Here is a 16896-nt window from a genome sequence, read left to right on the forward strand (position 1 = left end):
ACATCTAAATTAGATCAGAAAATCAGAGGGACCAGATTCTCAGGAACTGCATATTCCTTTTTGATTAAATTGTGGGGAAAGGACAATAAAGACAAGATTAAACCACAAAATAATTAACTATGATTTCACAGTTGCAGAGGATATAGGTTTCTGTGGTAGGTGGGAACTGGGAAATATCAGAGGCATATTTCCAATTTATTACTGCAAAGCAAGATTGCTAACAGTGAGAGAAGGGCTCTTTCCTTCAAAGAAACTAACAGATCTGCCAATGGCAAGTAATGTCTCATCATTTTGAAGCCACCTCTAGTGTCTGGATGCTTATTCATATCACATATATAAAGATTTCCAACTACTCAAACCAAACCTATCTAGTTCCTCACCTGCAATATACCCTTTATTCATTTCTTATTTATTTCCAGGTTTTGTGTATGCATTTCAAGAAAATATAATGAATATAAACACACTCTTGCACCTTGATTTCTTTTCTTTTTTTTTCCTTCACAATGTATCTTGGGGATCTTTCCATATGAACATTGGATAACTTTCTCAATTGTTGTTCACAGCTCCATAATGTTCCTTAGATGTAATACGGTTTATTTAAGAAGTCTGTTATTGAGAGACATTTCAATTTATTCAGTCACTTCCTTTTACTGACCATGAAGAAATAAACAATATCACACATGTATCTGTTTTTTTAATAATTTCTACATGTTCAATTTAGTGATAGAGATTACATTCTTCGAGTTGTACGACCATTCTCACCCTCCTTTTCTGAGTTGTTTCTCCCTCATTAACATAAACTCACTGCCCCCTAAGATTCCTATCTAATCTTTTGAGTTGCTGTTATCCATTTGATCCCATATAGATCATTCTTAAAAGAGCATAATGCTCAAGGCAGAACTTTTTTACTAGTTAAGCTATTTTTCAGTTTTAAGAAGACTTCAGGGGTTATTTTTGGTTTAAGGCTTAAAAATCTTTAAATATCTTAAAAATCTTTAACTATCTCAGGGCAAGAGTTTCAGAGGCTCATCCATCCTTCACGGCTCCAGAACACATGCATCATTTTGAATGTGTGCAAGTATATCAGTAGAGTACATTGGCAGCACTGAGATCAAAGGGTATATGCAATTGTAAGTTTTATGGATTCCTATCAAATGCCTTCTATGGGCCTTCTGACAATTTACAATTCCAGCTGCAAAGTCTGGGTCCTCTGGAACATTTATGAAGACACTTATAATGTGGGTGTACTGAGAAGGCTTCCTAAACAAGAAGAGTTTAGGAGAACGTGTAAGAGTTACCCAGTTGAAGAAAGTATGTGCCATTATTTACACAGCCTAAGACGTCTGAGATATCCTGGTGTTTGTGGATGATCACAAGCTACTCAGTGTTACTAGTGCATAAACTGTGATCCCAAGGAGGGGCAAGAGACTCAAGGGCCATATCACTGGAATTCTAGTATATTTTGCTAAGATGCTTAGACTTTAACCAGTCAGTGAAGGAAGTCTTTGAGCAAGGACTTTAAATTGGAAAGACATGTGAGAAGATGTCAGTTTCTGGAAAGTCACTCAGATGTCCATATGGAAGATGGATTTGATAGGGACAAAAGTGGAAGTCAAAAAGTTAGGTAGAACACCACCATAGAAAGATTTTAGGAGAGAGAGATGTTGCTGACGACTTGAACTGGGCATGTTAGGAACAATGTAGAGAAGGTGACAGAGAGGACACATGTTACATTGCAAAGTTGTATAATGATCAGGGAGATGGACTTGTCAAGAAGAACTTCCAGGTTTTTGTCTAGGATGACTGAGTGGTGATGATTCCAAGACTGTGAACATGATTTGTGTGAAAGGGATGAGTTCAATTTCAGACACGTTTAGTTGGATATGACTATAGTAAATATATTCAAAAATCAAATAGATGTGCATACTTGAACCTGAGAAAACAATTAAGGGCTGTTTCTTGTGAAGAAATATATAAAATATTTTTATATATTGAGTTGTTACAGAATCTAAAATAAGAGTCAAATACATTTGAATAAATTTTAAATAAATAGCTCCGTTCATGCTGGGCCATTCTGAAAAGCAGTTAAAGATGATTGGTACCATTTGTTGAGCATGCACAAGGACCAGGCACTATGCAAGCTACTTTATAAACATCATTTTCAATCTTAAAAACATTTTAAATTTTGCATCATTATGCTTATTTTTGCAGACAGGAATCTAAGGCTGAAATAGGGTAATTGGCTTGCTTAGGTCCCTCAGTAATTATGTGGTAGAACGGTAACTTGAACTCAGGGCTATTGCATTTCATAACTTTCTCCCCCACTGTGTTTAATATTCTTTACCTTTTGTAATTACTATTCTGGAGAAAAACTACTAAACTTGCTTAAAGCAATACTAATAATGGTAAAGAAGGTTAAAAGTACCCTTTTTCTTAATTTAAACTTTCATTAAAACCTCTTAATATTCATCAATTTATCTTTTACTATTTTTTTAATCAAAGATAATTTGATTCTAAATCAAGTCTGACTACACATGCTTACCTATTATGATTTACATGATTTATCAGTTTTTTGATTGTTTAATGATTGAGATGTTATTATCCACTTCTTGCTCAGTTCTTATTTACAAGTCATATCAATGATTTGCATAGATATGCTGCTACCTATGATAGTCAGTACAATAATAGGTTTTTACTTGAATAAAATTGCATTCCACTCCAGGAAAAAAAGTGCCATCTTCAGAATCTGAGTATATAGGTCTTTTCAGTGCCACCATGCATTTAGTTGACCTAAACTCACTGTTTTCCTTGTAGACAATGGCTTGGACACTGAAAGATCACTTTATAATGCTTGGTCAAACATCAAGTGGAACCTGCAAGAATAAAACCCATATACCTCCATTCTACCTGCTGGGATGTCATGGTTGCTGTAGGATAATGACATTTGCTATTTTCTAGTAGGAAATTAATCTTTCAAATTGAGTTGATGAATGAGCTGAAGAGTTGTGATGCTTTGCTTTCAGTATTTCCTTTGGAAGGAAAATATTATTTACATTATGAACATAACAGTATAGATTGTGATAACTGCTATATACTTTACATATTGACCTAGCAGCAACCATGACATATAAACCTAATTCAATAAAATACAACAAAAATTATAGAGCACCATTCAGGATGTGGACCATTTTCTATATTTTTCTTTTCATATTGACAACTTCAGTTCATAAATTTAAATGACACTGACTCTCCAGATAAAACCTACATGAATGAACTATTTATGTATTTGTTACTGTTTAGGAAAACTACGAAAAATTCAGAGATTGAGAGTGTGGATAAATCATAACAATTTTTTTGTTTGTTTGCTTTTAGTCTTTGGTAAGCATAAGAGGACAGATAAAAACCAAAAGACTAAAAATGTCATAAGATATTTTGGCATATAATATACTCAAGTGGTGTGTGTAGGTCTTTTACTTATTTCATTCAATTAATTGTGTAAATATTTAATCCAAATATGAATAAAGTACTATTAGGTATTTATGAAGATATAGAGATTAAAAGACAATCCCTGCCCCCAATAAAATTAAAAACATGATAACATGATTGAAGTCTGGCATTTCATACTTTTTTGTGATTCCCAACGTTTTTTTTCATAGAATCCAAGGCTGTACCTAACTAGCACAAGATAAAAGAATCGCTTCTCAAAATAAAATTAATTTTTCCATTCTGAGTATATGTATATGAATATGTATATTCTTTTAAAGAAATTTACATGAAGTATTTAACACTAATAAATAATGGGGGTATTTTATTATTCATTCATTTAAGAAAAATGTCCTGAGTTCCCACAAATCTTAGTCTCTCAGGGAGGGCGTGAAGATCTAAGAGAACATCTCTGTCCTCATGGCATTCATATGGAGGTATGTGTAAACTTAGACTTGCAGTAGTAGATAAATACATGATATAGGGGTTGCTCAAGTAAATGAATCATCTATTATACAAGGGATATGTGTGGATGAGAAAAACTACAGGCGAAAAAAAAAACAAAACTCATGCTTGATGTTGACCTAAAAAATTTGTGGGTTCACCAGTTGGATAGGAATCAGAATGGGATTTCCAAGCAGAGGGAATAACAAGAGCAAACTTATGGAGACATGAAAGAGCACAAGGTGTTGTGGGGAGGATGTATGGCTTGGCACATCTGATCATAACACTGCCCTGATTAAAATCTATTAATCAATTCCCATTGTTGTAAAGTTTAAATCAATATATGAGTGCCAGAATGATCTGGCCCTTGCTCAGCACTGTATCTTAACTCCTACTACAACCCTATTTATATTCTTCTTTTTAGTCCTATTAAAACTATAATTCCTTGTTTATTGCTCTGTGAATTTGCACACGCTTTTTCTTCTGCCTGCAATGCCCTATGTTTTAACACATAAATACAACTTGCGTTAAAGTCTGCCTTGGAATTTCCCCTGAGAAGTTTTCTCCAACCTTTCAGTGTTTTAAATCCAAAGTCTTTGCTTCTATAGATCCCTCTACGTACATCCAAAATAAAGAAATAGAGCCTATGAATGTTGCACTCTAACTGTAGCTTTTCTAGCATAATGTTGGTGAGAACTATGGGAAACAGAAGAAGGTAATTCCTCTATTTTCAAGTCTACTAGGGAAGAGCTCAGCTGCTAACCAAAAGGTCTACAGTTTGAATTCACCAGCCACTCCTTGGAAACCCTGTGGGGCAGTTCTACTCTGTCCTGTAAGATCATTATAAGGTAGCTATGAGTCAAAATTGACTCGATGGCAATGGGTTTGGTTATGTTTTTCTTTTTTAAAGAAACCAATATTAACATTTATAACCATCCTAGAAATAAGGTAGATTGTAGAGCTATACACAGGCACCTTGTAGCACATACTTGCACATTAATAGCAAATTACAAAACAGAGTGCACATCCTCTACAAGCCAGTAAAATTATCTCATTACTACTGAATACTATTCTCAGAAACATTTGACTCTTTGTTTTTTTTAAATTACACCATTTTCCAGGTTAAAGCAACTTTAATGTATCTTCCCAAACTAGTCTGTATTCGTATTTTATTTTATTCTTGCAATAAATGCTACGGCAGAAGCTTCGTTCTTGGAATAAAAATTAAAATTAATTGTTACATCATAGCCTGAGTCCAAGACCTGAAATAATTTATGGTTTCCTCTAGGATAATATGCTTCATTACATGCCGGGGCGTTTTATACTCACATACGGAAACATACGCTTCAGATTAGTGAAAATTTTCCAATTTACTTCTCACATCTATTCTTGTGAGATGTTGGGAGAAAGGGTAAACAGATTTAAAATCCAGAAGCCTTTCTTTTAGTTTTGTCTGCTGTTGCTAATTAACATTTAACCTGAGTCAATTGCTTAAACTTTCTGACTTTCTAATCTTCTTTTGTAAAATGAGACAGTTAAATTTGATGGGTTCTAGGTTCTTTTAAAATCTCAAGATTATCTGAGAAAATACATTACGTTTCTTATTCTACTTTGAACTTCATTGCCAAATGAAAAAAGAAAAGCTTTATGATTTTCATTTTTAGAATTGGAGATTTATCTGCATCAAGCTGACTATATTAGAAAAATAAAATTGGTATTATATAGATGCTCAGTTTTATGCACTTAGGACTATTAAATGTAAATACAAAATACATAAAAAAATTATTATTTATCTAGTGACCGCTCTATGTTATTGTGTGCTTAACTGATGCTATTGAATTACTACTATTTATTACTACACTAATGCTATCATCTTATTGTTAATGCTATTGGTATTCAATTTTAGGAAAGCTAACTCTGACACAATGCTGATATCAGGGATAAAATGGAGATAGCATTTTAAAAGGCAGTAACCCTCAAGAAGGTTGGTACTTATTTAAGCACATTGTAGGGAAGTGCTAGGGTGTTGAGGATGAAAAATGGCGAGACCTTGAAAGATAATCTTCCCCAAATAACTCTAGCATCCAAATCCTAGAAAAAGAAAATAATTAGTAATTTTGTCATTTGAATTTTTGTGAGAAAAGACAGAGAAAGGAAAGGAGTAAGGTCAGATGAAGATGATGGCTGTGTTGGGACATAGTTGTTCTCTGTCCTCTGCCTTGTGCCGAGGTCCTTTTTGGTTGAGCATTCTAAAGTTTTATTCCCTGTGGCAAATTCACAAGTGCTTCACGCAAGTTAGAGGCCCTTATTGTAGGATTGTGGGTGGAAATAGTTCTTATTTTAATCCTCTAAAATGGAAAAATAGTCAAAGGGGAAGAATAAGGAAATACCCAAAGTATAACTGGTTTAGTGTAAACTAGATTTTAATGACCCACAAAGACTGATACTGTTGTAAAGACCTTATAAGGTATTCCGGAACCAATAAGCTGAAGCTCTAATGAATATTAAAAGCTGAAAGGGTCTAACTGATGAAAATGTATGAAATTGGAAAAGGGGCGTGATCCAGGTCAAAAAATGTTAATTAGTTAGGGAATCTCTTGCCTCCAGGGCTATTGAAAAGAGCGTTAGGGTAGTTTGTAAAGCAATCCCCTGGGCTGCTTATTTAAAAAGCAGATTCATCTCTATATTATACTCTCCATTCAAGCTTCTGAGGCAGTGGTTTTCAAAATCTAGGGTGGTTAAGTAAAAACCTTATAAATCTGTGGAAAATATAGATTCTTAGATTCCTCCCCAAGAGATTCTGTCTGATTCAACATGTTCAAACCCTGACTCCATCACACTCCACTGTGGGGAGTGGAAGAAGTACCTTGCCCATATGTCTTAGTCTAGAAAAGTAAAAGGATGTAATTGAATGTTTAAAATATTAGACTATATGAATAGGATAAGTGCAAATTTATTAGTCGCATTTCATACAACAAAATTAAAAGCCATATTTTGAACACTTATCAACATTAATTATGTTCATATTCATATATGTTTATTGTTGTTGTTGGGTGCCACTGAGTCAATTCCAGCTCATATTGACCCCATAGGATAGAGTATAACTGCCCCATAGGGTTTCCTAGGCTGTAATCTTTAAAGGAGCAGGTCTCGAGGTCTTTTCTCCTGTAGCGCGCTCGTAGGTTCCAACCGCTGATCTTTTGGTTAGCAGCAGAGCGCTTATAGTCTCATTTAATTCTCATGATAACCCTTTAAAAGAGATGGTATTATTATTTTCATTTAACAAGTGAAAATACTGAAGTTCAGAGAAATTTTCTGAAGATCACACAGGGATAGTATCAAGGTTCTAACACAGGGTCATCTGGGTTTAAATTCCATGCTCAACCACTCAGCTAGGGTTGTTACCAACATGGAATAGAACAGATTTATAAAATATTTGAATAACTTGATGAATAAGACATGCTAAAAGAATCTAGCATCTTCAAGGTAATATTGGAGGTATAGTGCATTTTTGATGTGCTGTTAGCACAAGATCATCAGTCTAGGAGGATTATAGATTTAGCACAAAATGACGATTCCTTTGTTCCCACAACATGGTAATTGAGACTCTGTAATGCATGTTAAATTTTTACCTTCCTTTTATTTTTTCCCATCATATTTTTCTTTTACTTCTAGCCATTATAAGACTAATACCTATAAGTTCATATGGAATATTTTACAATTTATTTTAATTTACTCTAGACTTTCCACTCTTAAAGTTTCAGTTGTTTAAAACAATTATTTAAAAAAAGCAAAGAAAAGCTATTAGATTTTGATTAATTTTATTGGCAAATTTTAATAATAAGGCGATAAAAATTAGAAGCAGGAATGGTTACAGTTATTTTAATTGATTATAAAAGTCTGTTGGTTGTGGTGTTGTTAGGTGCTGTTGAGTCAATTCCAACTCATAGTGATGCCACGTGATAGAGTAGAGCTGTCCCATAGTGTTTTGTTGGCTGTAATCTTTACAGAAGCAGGTGTTTCTTCCTCAGAGCTCCTGGGTGGATTCAAACCACCAAGTCTAAGAGATTTTAATTTAAAATAACTTTGTTTTAGAACAACGCTGTGATAAATGAAATACGAAATTCTTTAAAGTCACTGCAGTTTATAGAGATGCTTAATATTGTATAGGTATCATACTGTCTAATATGGATATGCCCAGAAACAACTTGGATTCAGAAGTATTATAAGGTGATATACTATAAAACCAATTCTCAGTGCCCACAATCTGCAGTTCTCTCAAAAGCTTTTCTAAAAGTAGAATGTAAGTAGTATAATGATATCAGAAAAATATTTTTGAAGACTATATCTTTTAATTGAGGCTACTTAATAAAAATGGCTTGTGACTATTTTAAGAAGACTCTAGTCTCCAAATTAAAATCATAACAAATATGTTTTGAATAAAAGCATCGTGATTTTGTTAGGATGATGTTAAAGCATATAACTCAGGGAGCGTTGGTGTGTTTGCATAAAAGTGTTATGTATCTATAAGTGCTTCAAGCGAGAGGACATTAGCTTTGTAAATTTCCAGGTTTTATGAATATATTTTAAATAGTTTCTCTTCTTTAAAACTTTGAATGTCTTGCTTCTTCAGCTTTCATTGTGTTAAGAAATTTCAGAGTTCAGAGATATCGAACAAATCGATACATCAGCGCAAATATTTCCCTTCTTATAATAATAGAGTATCTTCTTATCCCTCGAAAAATTCACTATTAACTTTAAATCTAACAGCTAGCTTTTCATATTATACTTTTAAAAGAAAATTTTAAATATATGTATTTAGTTTTGTTTGCAACTATTCCATACAAGGGTTATTTTATGATCCTGACTTCTGACATGCATTGACGTTATGCCATTGATGTTAGCAACAGAACACAGCTCATATTTTGCTTTGTGTGTTATTTTAATCAATACTCCCTCTACTGGTTTAATAGGCAGAAAGCCCCAGGACAGCTCATATTACCATATGTTTGTAGAATGTTTTTTGCTATTAGAGAAGCATTAAAAAATAAAGTCAGAAATCAAGGGAAGTTAATTTATGAGCTTTATTTGTACAGCTATTCCTGTTCAATTTGCACTATTAATCTCAGTACTGGAGCTAATTTCTTTCCTTTTACTAAGATAGTTTCATAAAGAACATTATTTTTTAGTAGTAGCTTTTATTTTTCTATCCTTTCACTCTGAATTATTATTTTCTATAAAAATTTGAAATTTCCTGTCTTGTAAACTGAACAACTGAATAGTGATAGCAGTCCATTGTTAAATGCAACATAGATTTTACTCATTTTGTTCACTTCTCTTTCTCTGCAGGCACTCCATCTGCACTGTGTACATTGAAGTGCTTCCTCCAAATAACCAAAGCCCTCCCCGCTTCCCACAGCTGATGTATAGCCTTGAAATCAGTGAAGCCATGAGGATTGGTGCTGTTTTATTAAATCTACAGGTATGCTTCTTGGTATATATATGAAATTCTATAGCAACACCCTTGAAGATTACAGACTTTATATTTGTTCATATATAGAAAAAACTTGCATAGCTGTTTACACTATGTTGCTGTTGTTATGTTTACACGATAGTGAATGAGAATTCCATGTGGAAAAGAAAGCAGGGGTAATATGGATGGAAGGTTTTCATGGCTTATCTATTTTATTGATTGCCACAATTGAAGAACTAATGTTTGGCAGGCAGGGATTAGCTGCAAATCATTACAGGAGAAAATGAAAGTATTGGAAACATGTGCTTGAGTATTTAGTACTTTGCATCCAAAAAGTCTGCAGGTGACTATTACTTTCTGCCTTGGGTTTCTTTGCTTCAGCAAGATTTAATTCTGCTTCAGTGTTGTATAGGGCAAATAATCTTAGACTGAAAGGCTGATGGTGGGCATTCTGATTCTGAAACAGACTATACTTAAGTCTGTGGCTGTGGACAAATCCTGTAATTGCTGTGCATCACTTTATTCTTTCAGATGATGGGTATAGGTTTAGCTGATGTTTCCATTAACAGCACAAGATTCATGGGCATACAAGTTACTTGCAAAATGAAAGCTTGCTCTTTACTATTTATATATCCCTAACCAAAGCATATTTGGGAAGGGAAGGCTATCTCTTTGAATATGCATCTTCAAGTTGTACTACATACATTGTCAAAGAAGCTGCTGTTCCCGATATGGTTTTACTGCTTAAACAAATTAATACATCTGCTGGTACCTGGTATGAAGCTATTAATCAGCCCATGCCTTTTTCTCAATTCTGGTTTCAAAGGAACACCAGAAGCAGTTTGCCTTCAGCTGGCAAGGCCAGCGGCATACCTTCACTGTCCTACCTCAGAGATATATCAGATCTCCAGCCCTGTCATAATTTAGTCCACAGGGACCTTGATCACCTTTCCCTTCCACAAGACATCACAGTGGTGGTCTTGGTTATCTAGTGCTGCTGTAACAGAAATACCAAAAGTGGATGGCTTTAACAAACACAAGTTTATTCTTTCACAGTCTGGTAGGCTAGAAGTCTGAATTCAGGGTGATAGCTCCTGGGGAAGGCTTTCTCTCTCTATCAGCTCTGGAGGAAGGTCCTTGTCATCAATCTTCCTCTGGTCTAGGAGCTTCTAAGTGCAGGGATCTCACGTCCAAAGGATGCGCTCTGCTCCTGGCACTACTTTCTTGGTGGTATGAGGTCCCTCTGTCTCTCTGCTCACTTCTCTCTTTTATATCTCAAACGAGATTGACTTAAGACACAACCTAATCTGGTACATTGAGTTCTGCCTCATTAACATAACTGCCTCTGCTCTTGCCTCATTAATATCATAGAGGCAGGATTTACAACACATAGGAAAATTACATCAGAAGACAAAACGGTGGGCAATCACATAATACTTGGAATCATGGCCTAGCCAAATTGACACATATTTTTGGGGGACACAGTTCAATCAATAACATTCCACCTTTGGCCCCCCAAAATTCATGTCATTGCCATATGTATAACATATGCACCCCATTATTTCATAGTAAAGGTCTTAATTCAACTCCATGTCCAAAATCCAAAAATTCCTCTTCATCTGTGAAATCTAGAACACAAGTTATCTGCTTCCAAAGTACAATGGTGGAACAAGCACAAGCTAGACATTTCTATTACAAACGGCAGAAATTGGTTGGAAAGAAGGAATAACAGCCATGAAGCAAGTCACAGAACACTTTACATTAGCCTCAAGGCTTGAAAATAATACTCTGTTCTGTGAAACCATTGACACAATGGCCCTGCCCTCCAGACTCTAGGTATAGGTATTGACCACACTCTCCAGATTCTGCATGGAGGCCCCTCAGCCCTGGGCTTCAGCTCTGCCTTCCAGACCCACAGGAATGGCAACTCTGCTCCCTGGGCTTTGGGACCCCATTCTCCTAGTCCATCTGAGTGACAACTCCACCCTTTGAGACTGAGGCAGGCAGCTCAGCTTCCTGTGTTCCTTATCTCTTCAGCTTTTGCTTACTGGTTCCTTGGCCTCTTGGCCCTTGGGGCCTCACTGCCCACATCTGCCTTGCTGGGGCAAGTGTTCCAAACCTTTTCAGCTCCACCGAAAAGTGCCTGTAGGCACCCTACTCCGCCAGTAAACTTCCACCAGAAGGCACTCAGTTCTCTTGCTCTGTGGATTGGCAAGCCTAGCTCCACTGACAAGTGCTCTGAGGTACCCCACTCCATCAGAAAGCCTCCTGCACAAAGGCACTCAGCTCTCTAGCTACATGGGTTGGCTCTAGCGCCATCTCTTGCTGGTCTCTTGATTCTGCTGCTACTGCCTTTTCTCTACTGCTACCATTTCTCTGATGCTCCTTCTTGCCATCTACACCATCAGCAGTGTAACAGCTCTCCTCATTTCCTTTTGAGTCCTCACCATAATTGTCTGACATCCATAATTCCACCAACAGCTTCTTCAAGGCAATCTAGGCTTTTACTATTCTGCACTTTGAAACTCTTCCAGCTTCTAACCATTCACAGTTTCAAAACTGCTTCCGCATTTTAGGTATTTGTTAGAGCAGCACCCCACTTTCGGTATGAAATTCTGTCTTAGTTATCTAGTGCTGCTATAACAGAAATACCACAAGTGGATGGCTTTACCAAACGCAAGTTTATTCTCTCACAATCTAGTAGGCTAGAAGTCCAAATTCAGGGCGTCAGCTCCAGGGGAAGGCTTTCTCTCTCTGTTGGCTCTGGAGGAAGTTCCTTATCATCAATCTTACCCTGGTTTAAGAGCTACTCAGTGCAGGGATCTCAGGTCCAAAGATGCACTCTGCTCCTGGCACTACTTTCTTGGTGGTATGAGGTCCCCTTGTCTCTCTGCTCGCTTCTCTCTTTTATATCTCAAATGAGATTTACTTAAGACACAACCTAATCTGGTAGATTGAGTTCTGCCTCATTAACATAACTGCCTCTACTCTTGCCTCATTAACATCATAGAGGCAGGATTTACAACACAGAGGAAAATCACATCAGAAGACAAAATGGTGGACAATTACACAATACTGGGAATCATGGCCTAGCCAAGTTGACAGATATTTTGGGGGGATACAATTCAATCCATAACACTAGTTGATAAAATTGATGAAATTAGGCTGATTGGACCTAGTAAGGAAGTAGCGTCAATGACTTTGGACTTACTGGTAAAATATTTGTGTACTAGAAGGTGGGAAAGTGGGAAATTAATCTGACAAAAATTCAGGCACCTTTCACTTCAGTGAAATTTCTGAGTCCAGTGGTGTGGGTCATGTCAAGATATTCCTTCTAAGGTGAAGGATAAGTTATTGCATCTGGCCCCCTCCCACAACTAAAAAGGAGGCACAATGCCTGGTGGGCCTCGTTGGATTTTGGAGGCAGCATATCCCTCATTTGGGTGTGCTATTGTGGATTATTTATCAAGTGACTCAAAAAGCTGCTAGTTTTGAGTGGGGCCCAGAACAAGAGAAGGCTCTGCAACAGGTTCAGGCTGCTGTGCAGGCTGCTTTGCCACTTGGGCCATGTGATCCCATGTGATCTAATTATGCTTGAAGTGCTGGGGGCAGATAGAGATGATGTTTGGAGTCTTGGCAGGCCCCTATTGGTGAATCACAGTGCATACCTTTAGGATTTTGGAGAAAAGCCCTGCCATGCTCTGCAGATAACTACTCTCTTTTTGAGAAACAGCTTCGGGCTTGTTACTGGGCCTTAGTAGAGACCGAAAACTTAACCGTGGGCCACCAAGTCACCATGTGGCCTGAGCTGTCCATCATGAGCTGGGTGTTGTCTAACCCACAGAACCTTAAAGTTGGACATACACAGCAGCACTCCATCATTACACGGACATGGTATATACAACATCAGGCCTGAGCAAGACCTGAAGGTACAAGTAAGGTGCATGAGGAAGTGGCCCAAATGCCCATGATCTCCACTTCTGTCACATTACCTTGCATCTCCCAGTCTGCACCTATGGCCTCATGGGGAGTTCCTTATGATCAGTTGACTGAAAAAGAGAAAACTCGTGCCTGGTTTACAGGTGGTTCTGTGCGATATGCAGGCACCACTTGAAAGTGGACAGCGGCAGTAGTACCGCCCCTTTCTGGTACCTCCCTGAAGGATGGTGGTAATACAAAATCCTCCCAATGGGCAGAATGTTGAGCAGTGCACCTGGTTGTTAACTTTGCTTAGATGGTGAAATGGCTGGATGTGCGACTGTGTACTGATTCATGGGCTATGGCCAATGGTTTGTCTGGATGATCAGGGACTTTAAGGAATATGATTGGAAAATTGGAGACAAGGAGGTGTGAGGAAGAGGTATGTAGATAGAAATTCTCTGAAGAGCCAAAGAAGGGAAGATATCTATGTCTCATGTGAATGTTCACCAAACGGTAAGCTTGGTAGAGGAGGATTTTATCAATCAAGTGGATACAATGACGCATTCTGTGGAAACCAGTCATCCTTTTTCCCCAGCCCCTCCCGTCATTGCCCAATGAGCTCATGAACAAAGTGGCCATGGTGGCAGGGATGAAGGTTATTCATGGGCTCAGCAACATGGACTTCCACTTGCCAAAGCTGGCTTTGCTACAGCCACTGTTGAGTGCCCAATCTGCCAGCAGCAGAGGCCAACACTGAGTCCCCAGTATGGCCCAATTCCTTGAGGTGATCAGCCAGCAACCTGGTGGCAGGTTGATTATGTTGGACTACTCCCATCATGGAAAGGGCAGCATTTTGTTCTCACTGGGATGGACACTTACTCTGGATATGGATTTGCTTTCCCTGTACATAATGCTTCTGCCAAAATTACTCTCCTTGGGCTTGTGGAATGCCTTATCCACCATCATATTATCCTGCACAGCATTCTCTTGGATCAAGGGTCTCACTTCACAGCAAATGAAATGTGGCAATGAACCCATGCTCATGGAATTCACTCATCTTACTATGTTCCCCATCATCCTGAAGCAACTGGCATATGGGACCAACATTGGAATGGCCTTCTAAAGACACAATTATGGTGCCAGCTTTGTGGCAATACCTTGCAGGATTGGGCAGTGTTCTCCAGGAAGCTGTATATGCTCTAAACTAGCATCTAATATACGGTTGCTGTTTCTCCCATAACCAGGATTCATGGGTCCAGGGATCAAGAGGTGGAAATAGGAGTGGCACCACTCACTATTACCCCTAGCGACCCACTCACAAAATTTTGGCTTCCTATCCCTGTGACCCTATGCTCAGCAGGTCTAGAGGTCTTAGTTCCAAAGGGAAGAATGCTCCCACCAGGAGACAAAATATAATTCCATTGAACTGGAAGTTAAGAATGCCACCCAGCCACTTTGGGTCCTCATGCCTCTGGATCAACAGGCAAAGAAGGGAGTTACTGTATTGGCTGGTGTGATTGATCCTGATTACCAAGGAGATAGAAGATTGATATTACATAATGGAGGTAAAGAAGAGCATGTATGGAATACAGAAGATCCCTTAGGACCTCTCTTAGTAGCACTATGCCCTGTGATTAAAGTCAATGGAAAGCTATAGCAACCCAATTCCAACATGACTACTAATGGCCCAGACCCTTCAGGAATGAAGGTTTGGGTCACCCCTCCAAGCAGAGAACCACAACCAGCTGAGGTGCTCACTGAGGGCAAAGGGAATACAGAATGGGTGGTAGAAGAAGGTAGTTCTAAATACCAGTCATGACCCCGTGACCAGTTACAGAAATGAGGATTGTAATTTTTGTGAATAGTCCTTCCTTTTATGTGTGCATCAAATATTTTTGTTTTCTTCACTTACAAAATATAAGATGTAAACCAGGCTAGTGCATTTTCAATTGTGTGCATGCTAGTTGTATCATGTTAGGTGCAAGTATGACTTTGTAATTGTCTTTGTTTAGAGATTGTATATGGTTTAAGGAGATGTGTACATGTGCTAAGTTGACAAGTAGTGGACTGTGATGGTTAAGGTTGTGTGTCAACTTGGCTGGGCCATGATTCTCAGTGGTTTCACAGTTATGTAATGATGTAGTTTGTCAGACATGTAATGATGTATTTTGGCAGTTATGTAGTGATGTAGTTTGGCAGTTATGTAATGATATTGGTATCCTCCATTTTGTGATATAATGTAGCCACTTTCATAATATGATCTGATGTGATCAGGCAATGAGCTATAAGCAGAGTTTCTTTGGGGTATGGCTTGCATCCAGTATAGATGGACGTTCTGGAAAAGCTTGCTGGCTTTTGTTTGCTCTGGGTCCTGTGTCTGGCTCATCATCATCATGTACCTTCCAGCTCTTGGGATTTGTCAGCCTCCACAGCCTGTGAGCTAGCAGTTTACTCTGACCTTCCAGTCTTGGGTTTGTCAGCTCCTGTAGCTCTGTGAGTCAGGAGAAGCTTCCAGTTTGACTCTAGCCTGACACCTGACCCACGGACTTGAGACTTGCCAAACTGTACAACCGCATGAGCCATTTCCTTCAGATAAATCTCTCTCTCTCTCTCTGTCTCTCTCTCTCTATACATAGAGAGAGATGTTTCACTGGTTTTGCTTCTCTGGAGAACCCAGCCTAAGATACTAACCAAAGCATGTTTGACCAAGGAAGTCTGACTCTTTGAATATGCAGCTTCAAGTTATACTACATACATTATCGATAACTGTCACTTGTTGTAAAAATCATTAAGAAACATGAACTGACATATTATTTTGACTATGGACGTGAGAAGGAATTGCTGATGTGAGAATTCAGAATTAGAATTAAGGATTAGAAGAATTCAGAATTCAGGTTAGGAAGGATTTTAATGTGACTTGAGTCAGACAAAACCTGGCATCAATTCTCAGCATCAGATAAGGTGGTACAAGGCATAGTGACATCTCACTCAAATGCCATTTGAATACTAACAGCGTTGCACTCAAATCCTGCTAAAGTAAAAGTGAAGATTCTGTAGAAAATTTGTATTATGAAGGACATAAAAATAATCAAACACGTGACACTCATTTTCCAGATGTGGAAAGAGAACCCCATAGAAAGTAACTGATAACTAAGATCAGTTGATTTGGTCCTCTTAATTTCCAAAACAAAGTTATTTCCATTTCATTCCACTGGTTTCATATGGCTACCAAAATTTTGATTGGCCTTAACAGATTTTTTCTGTGCCTCTGCGGCAACATCTACGTTTATGTTGTTACTTTTCGCCAGGTTCCTAGAGAGTTTGGTTTTATTGTTCATTTAATATTAAATTATATGGGAAACAAAATTATATGGAGATGGAGGTATTAATATTAAGGAAATGTTGGGGATTTTAATGGAAAAATAAAAGAGAGAGCACGAAAATAAGTCCTAATGTATCTTTTTTTTAATTTTTTTTTTATCGTACTTCAGGTGAAGGCTTACAGAACAAATAGTTTCTCATGAAACAGTAGTACACATATTGTTTTATGACATTGGTTAACAACCCCACAACAT

The 16896-nt window shown here is 37.7% G+C and overlaps 1 protein-coding gene across 16 annotated transcripts in view; it reads left to right on the plus strand.

Annotated features, from left to right (window-relative positions):
• The window catches only part of PCDH15 (protocadherin related 15), an 803588-nt gene that overhangs the window by 458883 nt on the left and 327809 nt on the right, over positions 1–16896 (plus strand). For 15 of the 16 annotated variants that reach the window (XM_004369889.1, XM_004369890.1, XM_023739508.1 and 12 more), the window contains one exon: positions 9277–9409. The exons of the other annotated variant lie outside the window; for it this stretch is intronic. In XM_004369889.1, the coding sequence (XP_004369946.1) occupies positions 9277–9409 (133 nt within the window). The remainder of the gene's footprint in view (positions 1–9276; positions 9410–16896) is intronic. 16 annotated transcript variants of the gene reach the window in all.

This window comes from Trichechus manatus, unplaced genomic scaffold, assembly GCF_000243295.1.
Source record: "Trichechus manatus latirostris isolate Lorelei unplaced genomic scaffold, TriManLat1.0 scaffold00007, whole genome shotgun sequence".
NCBI lineage: Eukaryota > Metazoa > Chordata > Mammalia > Sirenia > Trichechidae > Trichechus > Trichechus manatus.